At 39.5% G+C, this 16,064-nt stretch overlaps 1 protein-coding gene across 4 annotated transcripts in view; it reads left to right on the top strand.

Moving 5' to 3' along the window:
* The first annotated feature begins 12,466 nt into the window (after positions 1–12,466).
* LOC122091423 (transcriptional corepressor LEUNIG_HOMOLOG-like) overlaps positions 12,467–16,064 on the top strand; it is a 19,567-nt gene continuing 15,969 nt past the window's right edge. Inside the window, exons 1-11 of one of the 4 annotated variants that reach the window (XM_042661366.1) lie at positions 12,467–12,733; positions 12,839–12,938; positions 13,078–13,211; positions 13,378–13,475; positions 13,784–13,893; positions 13,984–14,279; positions 14,390–14,465; positions 14,571–14,682; positions 14,782–14,831; positions 14,929–15,064; positions 15,155–15,201. In XM_042661366.1, coding sequence (XP_042517300.1) covers positions 13,180–13,211; positions 13,378–13,475; positions 13,784–13,893; positions 13,984–14,279; positions 14,390–14,465; positions 14,571–14,682; positions 14,782–14,831; positions 14,929–15,064; positions 15,155–15,201 — 957 coding nt within the window. In that variant the 5' untranslated portion in view covers positions 12,467–12,733; positions 12,839–12,938; positions 13,078–13,179. Of the gene's footprint in view, positions 12,734–12,838; positions 12,939–13,077; positions 13,212–13,377; positions 13,476–13,783; positions 13,894–13,983; positions 14,280–14,389; positions 14,466–14,570; positions 14,683–14,781; positions 14,832–14,928; positions 15,244–16,064 lie in introns of all 4 variants that reach the window. The other 3 variants (XM_042661365.1, XM_042661363.1, XM_042661362.1) reach the window with 3 other exon arrangements.

Below are 16,064 nucleotides of genomic sequence, written 5' to 3'. Positions count from 1 at the left end.
TCCAGTAATAGTTAAGAGTGGTTATTTGTTCTTGAGTTCCTTAGTTTAATCCTTGGTTATTGCGATACAATATAATGGGATCTATTGAGTTTCTCAGTAATTAAACATTAACTTTGATATTTACAATTAAGTTTTTCAGGTTTTTAATCACATTTTCATCCACCTTTCTCCATTTTCTTATTTTCATATACTAGAGTTGGTATATATGAGATGGCAGAGCTTATTGATTGAGTTCCTTAATCTATTTTATTGTTTTCATCCTACTCTCTCTCTCTCTCTCTCAAAACGTAAGACAACATATATACCTTAGATTGTATCCCAAATTTCACTTTCTCAAACTTATTAGGGTATCCCAAAAAGCTCTAGAAACTTGGTGAAACTAATCTCCTCTTCTGTGAGTGACATTTTCCTCCTCCTTCGTGAGTGGCATTTTTTCCTCCTCTTTGGCCCTATTCTCCCCATCTTTTGGTGTCTCTATATTGCATAGTTTCATTGGAGATATGCATCTAAGCCATGGTAAAGGCCGCGGCCGAGGCCAAAGTCCTCGACATCCAAAACCCCCAGACCTGTTTGTGGATGAAGTTCTTGAAGTAGATGACGCAGTGGAAGATACGGCAGCCCCTATTTGGTCTAATACCCTTGTTGGTTACATACTTCTAGGGAAACCATTTCGCAAGCAGGCAGTAATGGAAGCACTACCAACAACATGGAACACATTCACACTGGTCGAGATATCTCCTATGGGCCTGAATCAGTATCTCTTTCATTTTCAACACCCTACTAATTTAGATAACGTCCTCAAGGAAGGACCATGGGCAGTAAATGGTAATCTTCTGATGCTGGAACGATGGAAGGACGATGGTGGATGGCTATTCTAGTTCACGGGACTATGGGTGCAATTTCATGATGTTCCGCTAGACCTCTTCTCATTGGAGTTTTCATTTCAACTAGCAAGCATGATTGGCACCACTCGGAAGTCCATGGCCATTCAAGGTACTCAGTTTGGAGCTCGCGTTCAATATCTAAGGTGTGAGATTCAAATAGATATTCATAATCCTCTTCGGCAGATTATCTTGAGTAAAAAGAGATCCAGTGCCAAGGTGGAGATTAAAGTTTAAGTATAAGCATTTACCCATCTTTTGCTATAGATGTGTTCTAATAGGCCATGAGGACTCGTGCTGCCCTGAGATTTTCACTGTGCAACGCAATCAATCTGGTGAACCTCCGTCATCTAAAGCTGTTGCAAGACTTGGTCCCAACATATGGGGCTCGGTACCAGATAAACGATTAGTTGAGTTGACTCCGACCATGCTTTACAAGGACTCAATTCTGGCCAACTGTTAAAGAAATCATGCATCCCCACATGAAGGAGGACAGAGTGGCCATGCAACATCACTGGCCGACGATTCTACCACCCATGGCCACATAGACTATTCTCTACCCAAAGAAGATGATAGGATCAATACAGGTACTGCTTTTGACACATCTGTTATTCCCCTGCCACATGTCCTCACCAGCTTGCACCAAGCTCTGCATGCGTATACCCCTCCAACCGACCAGACTGGCACCATACCTGTTGCCAATTCTGCAAATAATAGCTTACCCCAACCTTGTCCATTACGCTCAGCCCAATCATTTTCCTTGGACCTAAGCCATAATGATATTAAACCACCCTAGTCATTACCTCAACATCACTCACCTATCCTTTCATCACAGAACCTCACATCCATCATGGCACAACTCCCTTTGCCTCACCTCCCTGCTACATCACACAGGTTACCACCAATTGATGTGTCCTCCCTCCTCTTATCCCTTCTACCCCATATTGCAAATGTGTCTCTTTCAGGGAATGACCAAGAAGCTACTCCAGGGCCCCTTATGGATGTTATTAGGCCCACTTTACATCCATCCCAGTACCTCACTGCAAACCCCACTACTCCAGCCCAACAAACTGTCCTTAACCCATCTCCACTTACTGTATCACCTACCCAAGACTTAAGGCCAAACATGGACTCAACTATACAAACCATATCCAAGCCCAGCAGCTAATTCCTGAAATGAACCAATCCATCTCCCGCCCAACTTTCTCAGCCCAAGTGAAAGCTAGACCCCAACCAAGTTTTGTTCCTAAACCTGTTAGACAACGGAACAATATTGAGTCAGCTTTAAGGAGGATTAACATAAAGAGGCAGAGGAATAAAGCACATCTGGGACTGAAAGCCAAGTAGAGGATAATCAGGGTGAGAAGGATTTTTACTGATGGACCCTGTGGTGGTTGGGGGGAAGCAGCCCCACGGGGAATCATGAAGTTACTTAGTTGGAGTTGTAGGGGTTTGGGGAGGACCCCCTACAGTTCGGGCACTAATGAATCTCTCCAAAGAGGATAAACTAGATAAACTTTTCTTAATGGAAACTAGGAGCTCTAATGACAAATTGCATTCTATTCAAAAGAGATTGAAGATGAAAGGGTGTTTCTCTGCTCCTCCTTTAGGTTCAACTGGTGGACTTTCAGTTCTATGGAATGATCATGTTTCGGTGAATGTGGTAACTAGAAATTCCGGAATTATTGATTGTTTACTCAGTTCAACCAACCATCCTAATTTTTATCTTACTCTAGTCTATGGGGACCCGGTGAGATCCCTTCGTCAAAAGGATTGGGATGCATTAATTAATATTAGCCACACTCGTCAAGGGAATTGGATGTGTTGTGGTAATTTTAACTCCTTCCTTTCATGAAGGGAGAAGGATGGTGGCAACTGCAAAGGAGGGTGAGATGTGTATCAATTTCATACCATGACTGAAGCATGTGGTTTCATGGACCTGGGAGCTCATGGCCCAGTATATACATGGAGTAATAAAAGGTTGGGATTGGAAAATATTCGAATCCGCCTTGATAGAGCATTGGCAAATGTTAACTGGCGTATGTCCTTTGCAGAGGCTGTGGTTTTGGTTAAGGCAGCAATTGGCTCAGACCATACTCCAATTCTTATTGACACTAATGGTCGACCAAGTAAAGGACCCCGTCCATTCTGATTCTAATCAATGTGGCTCTGGCACCCAGGTTGTAAGGAAGTGATTATGAAGGCATGGGATAGTCCTCAGCAAGGTCCACCTGCTACTTTTCTTCACAAGAAATTGAGTCATTGCCAAGGCTTTCTCTGTGATTGGAATAACAAATGCTTTGGACACATTCAAAGTAAGATCAAGAAACTAAAGTTGACTCTGGCTGAACTCCAATCATCTCCAATAATGGCTGCAACCCAAGAAAAAGAAAATCAGATTAGTAAAGAGCTAGAGGAGGCCCTTGCCTGTGAAGAAGAACTATGGAGGCAAAAGTCCAAGGTTGGTTGAAAGGAGGTGACCAAAATTCATCATTTTTTCATGTATGCACTATATAGAGGAGGCAACAGAATCGCATTCTTAAGCTGCGACTTCCTTCGGGTGATTGGACTACCAATGAACAAGGCATCTACGATATAATTAATGAATTTTATCAAGATCTGTTTAAATTAGAGGGGATCAACGATGCAACCTTGGAATCAATTCTCCACACTTTAAGACCAGGCGTTTCTAATGAGGAGAATGAAATGCTATGCTCCATTCCGTCCATGGAAGAAGTTTAGCAAGCCTTATTCGCAATGAAACCGCTAAAATCTCCAGGTGCCGATGGCTACCCCCCTCTTTTCTTTCAGTGTTTTTGGGATTTAACTTGCTTGGATTTTTTTGTATTTGTTGTGGAATTTTTCTCTACAGGGTATTTACCCCCACATTGTAATGATTCATTAGTATGTCTAATCCCAAAGAAGCAGTGCCCTGAAGTTGTGGAAGACTATCGTCCGATCAACCTTTGTGGGGTTGCAATTAAAGTTATCTCAAAGATCATAGCTATCCGTTTTCAATCAATTCTTCCCCACCTCATTTCAGAATCACAATCAACATTTACCCCTTAAAGATCAATCTCAGACAATATTTTCATGGCCCATGAGGCCTTCCATTACATTGAAAGGAAAAAGAAGGGGAAGAAATGTCTTCTGGTGCTCAAGCTTGATATGAGAAGAGCATATGACAGAATAGAGTGGTCTTATTTCTCTCGAATTCTATCTCAACTGGGATTTAATTGTAAGTTTGTAAATCTAGTCATGACTTGTTTCATATCTGTTAACTATACTATCCTTGTGAATGAGGCTTAAAGATGCAATATTCAACCAAGTAGAGGGATTCGACAGGGAGACCCCCTCTCCCCTGCTCTCTTTATTCTCTGTGGTCAAGGTTTGAGTGGTGTTCTTCAAGAAGCTGAGGCAGCTAAGCAGATTCATGGCCTAAAACTTCGGAATAGATCCCACCCTCTTACACACCTTTTGTTTGCTGATAACTGCATTTTATTTATGAAGGTGAAGTTGCAGGAGGTTCATAGGTTGAAAGATTGTATGGATTTATTTTTTCAAGCCAGCGATCAATCTATAAATTTGAAGAAGTCATCCCTTTGCTTTAGCCCTAACATGGAAAATAGATTAAAGAGATGGTTCTCTAGAGTTCTAAAGATTACCTATGGGGATGGACCATCTAAGTACTTGGGGTTACCTACAGACTTTGGCTTATCAAAAACGGAGCTTTTTCATACTATTGGAGACAAGGTAGCAAAGAAAACTCATGGATGGACTCAACAATTCCTCAATTATGTAGGGAGAGAAGTCTTACTCAAATCGGTTTTCCTTCCTCTCTCAAACTTTGTTGTTTCACATTTTAAGATACCAAAATCCATACATGATCGAGTTCATAAAGAAGCAGCCCATTTTTTCTTTTGTGGTGATAAGGAAGATAAGCAAAAAATTCACTGGTTAGCTTGGGAGAAGCTCTACCAATCTAAGGACTCCAGTGGTATTGGATTTAGAGACTCTGCTCTACAGAACAAGGCCTTACTAAGCAAAGTGGCATGGAGATTACTTGTTAATCCTGATCACCATTGGGCGAGGTTTATGAAAGATCTCTATTTCCCTAAGACGACTTCTTAGAGGCTCAAGATGGGAATAACCCTTCTTGAGCGTGGAGGAGTATATTGGAGGGGAGGAAAGTTCTTAAGGAAGGCTTACTTTGGAAGGTAGGGTATGGTGATCAAATCAGTATTTGGCATGATAAGTGGGTTCCTTCCCTTCCCATATTTCAGCTACAACACCCTCGTGCAGATGACTGCCCTCTCCATCTAGTCTCTAATATCATAAAACATGTTACAAGGAAATAGGATTTAGAGATGCTAGAGAGATGGTTCAGCCCAACAGATAGAGCTGCTATCCTAAAAATTCACCTCCCCCTATTCCCTGACCATGACAAGTTAGTATGGGGAGCCACCAAGGATGGTCAATTCTCAGTTAAATCATCCTACCACCTCCAATGCAATATCAAACAACAAATAAAAAATGACCAAGCATCCTCTTCTCATGTGAACAGGTGGGATTCTATTGCCTCTTCCACTTGGAGATCCATATGGAGATGCCAATCTTTACCTAAAATTAAGTCTTTCTTATGGCGTGCATGTGCTGGATCTTTAGCTACTGGAGATAGTCTTTGTAAAAGGAGGATCCAAGGTGATGCCCGTTGCCCGCATTGTGGTACACTGCCAGAATCTATTGACCATGTGCTGCTCCATTGCCCTTTTGCTAAAGCGGTTTGGTTTGGGCGTCCCTTATCCATTAGACTTCCTCAAAGATCAGATTTCTCTACTCCATAATGGATTGAAGGATGGTGTAGGCCCCAAAACATGGATAAGAAGCAATGGAGGGAAGCAGTGAGCCTTTGTTCTGACATTGCTTGGACAATCTGGAAAGTTAGAAATGATACTGTCTTTGGCAGGAAAAAATGGGATCCAGGTGAGGTCATATCAGTGGCATCTTAAGCTTTTCATGAATTTTATTCTGTTATAGACTACCCTCAAAACAACATTTCACAGGTTGCTTATCACAACATAGAGAATACCAAATGGGCTCCTCCTACTACTCCTTCCATAAAGGTAAATTGTGATGCATCTTGGAGCCCAGATCATAGTAAATGTGGGTTGGGTTTTGTGATTAGAGACTCTAGCACTTCAGTTCTCTTGGCGGTGTCTGAAGTTTCAAGTTTTGGAAGCATCTTGGAAGGGGAAGCCCTTGCAGTGCGCAACGGACTTTTAGAGGCAATCTCCTTGGGAGTTGAAGCTCTTTAAGTGGAGTCTGACTCCAAGGAGGTCATCAACTATATACAGAGATCGGCCAACAAAGCTCCTTTAGCCATTCAACCTATTCTCTCAGATATGATTCATCTCTCTACTTAGTTCAATGATTGTATTTTCTCCTTTATTTCTAGGGATTCCAATCATGTAGCGGATTCCTTAGCTCGGAAGGCATTATCAAATTCATGTAAGATAGTCCAGCCAAATTCCACTCCATGGCTAATGGAGAGTTGTAACTCCCCAACCCCCATGTGCCCACACGAATTCAATAGATTCTTTTTCAAAAAAAAAATATATATATATATATATATTTATATGAAAGGGCTTATATGATGAAAACCATATTGGATCTCAAATTCATAAAAGAAAAAAAAGGGTTGAGCTCTTCAAGGCTTGGGGGAGAAACTATTGTATACTTCAAACATACAATGGTGCAAAATTATATGCATTATTCTACGCATTAGTCTTGTGTATCCATGTCAGCCACCCAACCCCACATATAAACTCATCGACCCATTAGAAAAACATGTAAATTGTTATATATATTGTTCCTTCGCATGCCTATTGATCATTAATTTATGCAAGCAAGGGACAAGGATCCAGAACTAAGCCCCCCCCTTCAATTCAAGGCCCGGTGGCCACGCCACACAAGGACCCAACCTTCCTTTTTCTCTTTCTTCCCTTTGGATCCACCAACTTCACCCACGGTCCGTTTGGCAAACAACCAAAACTGCCCTATCCTATAAGGCAGCTTTCTTGCATCAAAATATGTATTGTCTTCAAGTCTTGTGGTCGAGCTACCTGCACCTGTTTGATTATGTTATTTAGTATTCTTTCTCTTGATCTCTCAATTTGTTCATCTTTAGATTTCAAATATATTCCCCTTGAAAGTCGTGGTCATGTCTCAACCCCTTAGTATAGTGCTTGTTCCATCTTTATTAGGTGATTGTAATTACTATGGTTTACAAGAAATAGTTCTTAACCAACCATTTCTTGCCGCTTCGTAAGAAATGTTGTTTCTTTAGTTAATATTTGTCTCCTACAACTAGTTGATTTCCTCTCAATGTCGAAGTTGTCATAAATTTTCTTCTGCAAGTGATCGCCTCCCTCTCAATGTGTAAGCAACATAATTTCAGTGATCTGAAATTATTGAGTTGCTTTCACATAGGTTGTTTCTAGCCTTGGAACAATTTTTTTATCGACCCCAGTAAGTAATTATTGTCGTGTTAGTCCAAAGATTTGCGTATAATTTTAATCTCTAGTCTTTGCCCATGTTAATCTTATGGTTGTGATTCAATTACAAGAAAAAAAAAAAAAAAACTCAACAGAAAATAATATCGATGAAAACTATAAAAGTGAAAGAAAAAATAATCTAATAGAAAGTAAGAAAATAGGTAAAATGAATTCCCAAAGCACCCAAACACACTTAAGGAGGAAGATATAGCACTGGGTATGCAGTAACAATAGTTAAGGAAGCAAATTCACGAGGTGATTGCAAACTCAGGCGGGTTGACCAGCTTAGCTACCGGTCGATTGGGTCAAATACTCCTCTCAGAATAATTCTTCTGGCAGTTTGTCAAGGTTCTATTTTCTATGCTTTGCCACCTACTTTCATGCATTGACACGCGTTGAATATTGAAGTTCCTTTGGGTGCATCCTTTGAGCCTCTATGAATTTCTTGATGTGATATGTCATCGCATCATTAACTATTTAGGAGAAATTACACTCCCCTCCCCTATACGAAACCTAAATAGCATTCATCTCAACAGAACCCTCCTCTGAAGTTCATAGATTCTAATTACCGTCCCATTATTCCCTACCAAAGTTAAATATGCAAGTAAAAAGACAAACTTACCCTCATTTCTAAAACCCTAAACCTTTATGCTATAACTTCAAACCCTATTCTCTTAAATCAACTTTTCCAAAGAAGAGCTGTTCAGGTCGTCGGGAAAGAGAGAACCATGCTACTCGAAGGTAATATTGCTCTTCAGCGAGTGAGACAATTGGACTCAACGTTCCTTTCGTTGGAATTAGGTCACAATCTCTCTCTTCTCTTTCTCTCGTTTGATGAAATGCCAGAAAAGCGTAGCAAAGAGTCCCTCATATCATCCTCACCAATCCCTTAGGAATATTTGGTAAAACAAAACATAAGATCACTGGATATAACTCCACCATAGTACACCTAAAAAATATTGGGAAACTGAAGCTATATTGATTTATCCAGAGACTTATCCACCCATCTTCCTTGTTCTCTCTCAAATCATCCCAAATCTATTAGAGAGAATGAAATAGCACAACTATTGCCTGGGATGTTAAAGTGATAACAAGTTCTGGGGGAAAAGCAATTGGCAATTGAAGAAATTGCCAGATTACCCAAAAGAGACACAAGAATCTCTACCAGGAAATGACATAAATAGTTCAGAGACCGAGAGAGGGATTACCGGGATAAATTGGAGATGTAATATTCAGGATCTGGGATCTGAATGAAGAATGATCTTTCAAATATTTCTCGCTGGCTTGACGAAGTGCCTAACACAAATTTAAAGGAACCGAGCAGAGATCAAGAGAGAAGAACGAGACTTAAGATTCGAGAGACAGAGAGAATAGGCAAGGCTTCGGTTAGAGCCTTAGAGCTTTAGTAAGGTTCAAGGATGAGTGATCTTCAACGGAGAGTGTTCGTAGTGAGATTCAATGCTGGGAGTTCTTCAACGGAGAATGTTTCAGGAGAGGTTCAACGGTAGCAGCAATTTTGAATGAAGAAGAGGTCTAGTTCGTCACTTGCTTCACAAAAATATAATCGATGGTGTTTTCTGAATCTCACAAGATAGAAGGGCAATATGAGTATTAGAATGTACTGGTAAGTCTGAGTTCATCACCTAACAGTGGTAAGTCACGGTCTGGTGACGGTAGCTAGAATCTAGGAACCTCAGGGGAGGGTTCTGTTAGGTATCAAATGGGAGGTGAGTATTATTTAGGTAAAGTTCTGGGGAGGGGAGCATAATTTTCCCTACTATTTATTTGCATTTATAACTTGTTTGCCATTAATCTCTTATAGGGGTGTCAACGCTTTGGTTTGGCCTGGTTTCGGTATGAGTTGAATCAGTTTCAGTGTGGAAATGGTGAAACTGAACCCGAACCAATAAGGATATTTCGGTTTCAGTTTGATTTTGGTTTCGGTTTTGTTTCGATTTCTTATATCGATTTGTAATTGGGTTGGTTTTTGTTTTTTTGACCGGTTTGGGTCTGATTTTTCATACAAAATTATAAAAATTTTGAATTTTTTGGGCTGTTTTCAGTTTCTTACCGGTTTGATACAGTTTTGGTCTGATTTTTAAATCGGGTTTCGATTTGGATTTGGGTTCAATTGGTTTCAATGCGGTTCGATTTGTTAAGGGGTTACAATATGCCAAACCGAAACCGGCCCAATAAGGTTTTGGTTCGGTTTGGTCCAGGTTCAATTGGCTCGATCCGAGGCGGTTTTACCGGTTTGGTTTAAGTATTGACACCCTTAATCTTCTAGTTTAAAACATACAATGTAAAAAAAGAAGTAAACAATTATTTATCTTACCATTATAATAATTGTTGTAAGGGAAATTTATAGCGCTATCCCCTAGAGAATGCCACTATTAGAGAGACACCCCTTGCATAACATCAAATTACACTCACAACCCCTGTCGTTAATGAGGATTTGAATGATGATTTTACCCTTTTGACTAAAACACATGATCAATTCATATTTTACCCAAGTCTCTCATTACCTCTAACCTTCACTCACCTTCACCGAATAGTTTAGGGGAGGGTTTCCTGCGCACACATCAGTCTTTCTCTTTCCCTATGCAACCGTCGCCGTTCTCCATCCCTGTGCAACTGTCGACGGCTTTCTCCATCAGTGCACAATGGATCCAATCACTTGAATTGAAAACTTTTCAATTTCACAATTGATGTTACACCAATCAAAAATTCCATTTAGTTATCTTGCAAAAATCTTTTCTTTCTTCTCTTAGACTTGGTGGTTTTGATTGAGCTACACAAGGGTTTTTATTCAGGAAAAAACTGATGGCAGGATAGGAGTATAACAAAACCATGAGCTGGTATTGTGCTGCAAGTTTTGAGACTTGATTGGGTCTTGGGCTTACGGTTATAAAGCAAAAGACTAATCTATGTTGTGACTGCGGAGGGAGGTGGACAAGTCATCCAATTAAACAGTTACCTCCAATGATCTCTAGACCTGCAATCTGCTGCATTTTTTTTCCCTAGTGGAGGATGGTAGAATCAATCCATGGCCGTGGTGCCTTATGTGAAATGGTTTTGACATTTTATTGGTTAGTTTATGAACTTGTTATTAGTTACTTTAAGAGTATCTAACTCCCTGTCAATAACACCTGGCCTTATTACTAAAACCAGATGATTAATTTTGAATGTGACTTCCAGTGAGAATTTATGTGCTTGGCATATGTTTCTAGATTCACCATTCCCTCACTTGTTTTCCCACCTCATTGGACATTGTAGGTTTTCTCAAAGTGAATTTGAGTTGAGAGAGCTCGTCAACTAGAAATTGAGGAACTCAAGATTTATGGATGCTAGACGTGACTGGTCATATTAAACTGGGGAAATGAAATCCTTTTGATAGAAGGGACCAAAACAGGTGCAGCTTAAGTTCAAGAGAAAATTGATTTGTCGTTGTTGCTGTTACTCTTCACGGAGAGAAAAGGATTTAGAGATGAAGGAGCACAATATCGATTTGGGGATGAAGGAGGTCTTTTTAGATTTAAGGTTAGGGGTTTAAGAGAAGGTATATTAGGTACTTCAATTTTTAAAAGGGTAGTTTGATATTTATAAAAAATATATACCAATTATCAGCATTTAAGGTATATTCCATAACAGTGACTGACGTTAGGGGGTATGAGTGTAATTTGGTATTATGCATGGAGTGTCTCTCTAATAGTGGCATTCTCTAGGGGGATGACGCTGTAAATTTCCCTTGTTGTAATAGTTGAATATATATTAACTTATCTAAGTTGGTAAGGTTAGTGGCGATTCTTTTAGTTTTTTGGTTATGTATTTTACTGGTGATTTATAGTATAGGTTAGCATCTTAAATTTGTCTACCATTGTTATTACCATCAACCTTTTTTTTGGGGCGGGGTGGATCTAAAAGATTTCTTTGTTTTTAAGTAATAATCATGTAATTTTTTTTATTGATCTAAGATATGAACACTTGATACTAGTTTTCCTTGCAATTTTTTCTTTTAATGTGATTTCCACCTAAAAAAACTTTAACCAAAGAAACAACAGTAAGTAAAAATTGTAGGGTCAAAATGGTACCCACGTGGCCCACGTATCACGGAGGATATGGAGTATGGTAGGATGCATGACACTAGTAATGTGGCCATCATTTTCCCACGAAAAAAAAAAAAAGTGAAACTTACCACCATTACTTTTTTGATAGCAAAACTTAACATTGTAACAAACCCTAGTAAGCATGGTTTTAAAATCAGATCAAAAGAGGCCGAATTAACTGAGTTGACTCGAACCAATCAATTTCGACACAGTCTGATCCATTTCCGGCCGATTCTAAACAATTGGCTTAGTTGATGCATCACTTGGCTCTCCTTGCATGACTACTCTTGTATATACGATTTCCCTTTTATTGTTTATTCTCTCAACAGCACTGACTTCCCTTAGAGAGACAAGAGAAGTATGAAAATGGGATTCAATCCATGCCATAAGGAACCAAGCATCCACATTCCACAATCACTTCCATAGGCTTTACTTTCTTTCTTTCTTTCTTTCTATTTTTGGGTAAAAAAGTAAGACTTGACCACTGGCCTTCATAGAAGTCGTACCCTTTTATATATTATGAACCAACCTAAAAGGATCAGAATATCCATTAGCACTTTATTTATTTATTTATTTTTTAAAATTCCACCCATTGCCCCCATATAAAATAATAAGCATTTTACTCTTACATCCAGCTCAGATTATAAGGGTATAATAGTCTTTACACTCCCTGGTACTGGAAACAGAAAAAATCTTAGCCACTGTATACGATAATTTTCCAAAACTACCCGCCTATTCCAACAAAATTACTTCGCGAGCCGTCCTGTTAAACCTCGAGCATGTTACTATAGTGCAAGGAGGCCAGCATTAGAGTGAGCGGCCGTTACTCTTTGTGGAAACCCGTTCGATGTCTACGAAACCCTTCTCCGAAGCTACTAAACACAGATCACTTTCTGAGTACAAGGGAGAGACTCATTGGTAAGAATTCAGGCTTGGAATCCGAACCTGAGGCTTGGATTAGGATACAGTTTTCTCGATTTTTGATTTTCTCCTTTAGGCGGTGAGGCAGGCGGAGGGAGAGATTTTTCCTTCTGTTAAAGGTCGAACTGTTCTACTCAAGCAACTTCTCCGACTGATTGAAAACCCTACTTGTTTTAGAAGTAGTATAAAATTTCCTTCTTCAGATACTGTTTTGCGTAATTGCTGTTCTTCAGAAGGAATTTGAACCGTTTGAAGAACCAAAACATTCTAGGTATGGGCTGGGATCACGAAATTCTAGTTGAGTTTTTGTTTTTCTTGTGACGATCATGCTTCTTTATTAAAATTTGATTTTCTGGTAAATTTTTTGTGATTTTAGTTGTTGAGTAGAATTAGGGCTCGAGCTATGGAGATTGGTGTTGGCTGGAAACCAGGATCGGTAATGTAGGCCGTGATCTGTCTTGGTTGTAGGACCAGAGTTTAGTAGTATGAGAAAAGCTGTAAAGTAGTGATCTTTCTGCGAAATTTCGGCAATGCGACCGGTCAATTTTCTTGTTTGAATAGAAGTTGTCTGAAATTTTTTTGTAAGAGATCTAACAGGGAAGAAAGTGTTTGCAGGTGCAATTGTGATCGTTTCAGCTCTTCTGATCAGTTTACAAGCTCGCTTTCTCCTTTTCCGTCCCTTTTTCTCTTCGTTTTTATCGAGCTGGAAATCCAACCATGGCTCAGAGTAACTGGGAAGCGGATAAGATGTATGCACTGGTCTTAGACACCCCCTTACTTCCCCTATATGTTTAAGATACAAGAAAAAATAAACCATCCTTCCTTTGATATATCAGTGGAGAATTCATTTTATTGTCACTGGTATGGTTCTTCTAATGGAATTTTCTTTTGATCTTGGCATTCATCTTTGACTAGGCTGGATGTCTACATTTACGATTACTTGTTGAAAAGAAATCTGCATGCGTCTGCAAAGGCGTTTATGAATGAAGGGAAGGTCGCTCCAGATCCAGTTGGTAATTTTTCTTACTGATGCTCAAACAAAATTTTCACTTTATATCAGGAAATACATGTTTGAACTCTGGTTTCTTATTTCCTGATATCTTTTAAATTTCCTGTTAAAAAAATAAAAAAAAATAAAAAAATGAAGAAAGTACGTGATAGGTGCAGGGGAAAAATTAATTCTTTTTGGATAAGAATATGTGATTGAATTGCCTAGTGAAAAAGTGAGAAAGAAATTGATTGACTGAAAGGGAGTATCTAAGGGAGTGCAATGAAATCTTTGTAGACAAGGATTTGTCTGACTTAGAGTTTGAATATGCAGCAATTGATGCTCCTGGAGGATTTCTGTTTGAATGGTGGTCTGTCTTTTGGGATATCTTCATTGCAAGGACAAATGAGAAGCATTCTGAGGTTGCTGCGGCTTATATAGAGGTGCCTTTCTAAGTATTTACGAGGTTTGTTGATTCGAGTGTTTAGTTGAGAGAATTATTCAAACAACCCAGAATTTGTATTGCTGCACAGGCACAACAAATCAAGGCAAGGGAGCACCAACAACAAGTACAAATGCATCAATTGCAAATCATGCAGCAACGGCAGGCTCAATTGCAACGAAGGGATCCTAATCATCCTTCGCTTGGTGGGCCGATAAATGCAATGAGCTCTGAAGGAATGCTGGGGCAGTCTAATGCCAGTGTCCTGGCAGCAAAATTGTATGAAGAACGAATGAAACATCCTCATTCGATGGATTCAGATGCACCCCCACAACTTCTTGATGCTAGTAGGATGGCCCTTATGAAATCAGCAGGCAATCATCCAGGGTAGACTCTTTGCTATTAGAACTTAGTAGGTGTGCTAAAGTTTTATGCTCTTTTGTTACCTCAGGATGAGAGAAAATCGCTCATTTCTCTTATTATTCTTTCTGTCGCAGCCAGTTGGTCCAAGGTAATCCTGGAAGTGTGTCTGCGGCACTACAACAAATGCAGGCACGGACTCAGCAGACAGCTGTAATACATTAACATTATCTTCTTCACTCTAGTTTGTTATTTTTTCCTTTTTGGGTTGTGCATATTCTTCACAAAATTTTATCAGAAATTCTTTTGGTTTCGCAGGATATAAAGAGTGAAGTTAATTTGGGTGTAACACAAAGATCTTTGCCTATGGATCCTTCATCAATTTATGGACAGGGGATTATGCAGTCAAAATCTGGACTAGGAGGTGCCGGTGCGTATAATTGGTCCCCTGGAACAAGAACTATCTTATAGATTAACAGAATTAACTGAAATTCTCTATCTATATAATCTGTATTCTGCGCCTATTCAGGAATGAACCAAGGCGTTAGTGGTCTTCCTTTGAAGGGTTGGCCCTTAACTGTAAGTTGTACATTCAGCTTTATCTGTCTTATTTTATTTTATTTATTTTTGGTTGATTAATATCAACATTTTGACTACCAGTCATTTAATTATGCAGGGCATTGATCAAATTCGCCCAAATATAGGTGCACAAGTACAAAAGCCATTTACCCTGAACCCAAATCAATTTCAGCTTCTGACTCCGCAACAACAACAACAATACATGGCACAAGCTCAAGCACAAGGCAACCTTGGTACTGCGCCTAACTATGGTGATATGGACCCTCGAAGATTTAGGGTTTTACCTAGGGGTAACTTGAACTCAAAAGATGGTCAACCTACAGGAAATGATGGATCTATTGGTTCTCCAATGCAATCAAGTTCACCAAAGGTTAGAGTGCCTTCTCAAGATCAAGCAGAATATTTGATGAAGGTTAGCACTCAGGACACTTGGTAGATCACATGCAACCTTATCATTAGTGGCACATGGAAATTCCATATCTTGTGTGGTTCAGATTTTTTTTATGCTAAAGCTTATGGGAGGTATTTGGGCCTAGGATAGGAATTTATTCTTTAATTTGATTTGAAGGTTTGTAACATTAGTTGGGTGTTGCCTAATCAATGACAAGCTCTAAGAAAGTCATTTGAGGTGGTATGGCCATGTCTAACGGAGGCATGGGAATGCCCCAGTAAGGAGTAGTGATCTGATTCCGATTGAAGGAGGTTCAAGAACTAGTGATGCAGATACAGCTGCCCTTTCTTGGTTGGACCAACATGACCGGCTTTGGAAGCCAAGAGCCAAGAAGAACCGGTCCAGCCCAGGGTTTTGGTCCAACAAGGGTTGGAAATAAAATTAGTAGTTTACTTAGTATTTTATTTTATGCTTTTATTTTCCACACTTGAACGTGGGAGTAGGATTTATTTCCTTGCTTTGTTTTCCTTTTTATAGTTGTTTCCTAATTTAGGCTAGTTTCCATTTCAGTTAAGTTTCTAATTTCATGTTCCTATTTTCCTATATATTGGTTGTAATCGATTGAAGATTTAGAGAGCAATTTGATTATTGAATGAATGTGTGAGTGTGATCCTCCTTTTCCCCCTCTCTACTCTGATTTCCCCTCCCTTCCCTAAGGGTTCTCCATCAACTTGGTATCAGAGCCGAAGGATCCTATTCCTTCCCCATCTTTCTTCTTCCCTTCCCATTCTCTGTGTCGGATTCCACCGATACTGAGAACACAGTGAAAAAAAAAAAAGAAG

The sequence above is a fragment of the Macadamia integrifolia genome, chromosome 10 (genome assembly GCF_013358625.1).
Source record: "Macadamia integrifolia cultivar HAES 741 chromosome 10, SCU_Mint_v3, whole genome shotgun sequence".
NCBI lineage: Eukaryota > Viridiplantae > Streptophyta > Magnoliopsida > Proteales > Proteaceae > Macadamia > Macadamia integrifolia.
Note: the sequence above shows the minus strand (reverse complement) of the source record. Positions and strands in the feature narration are given on the sequence as shown.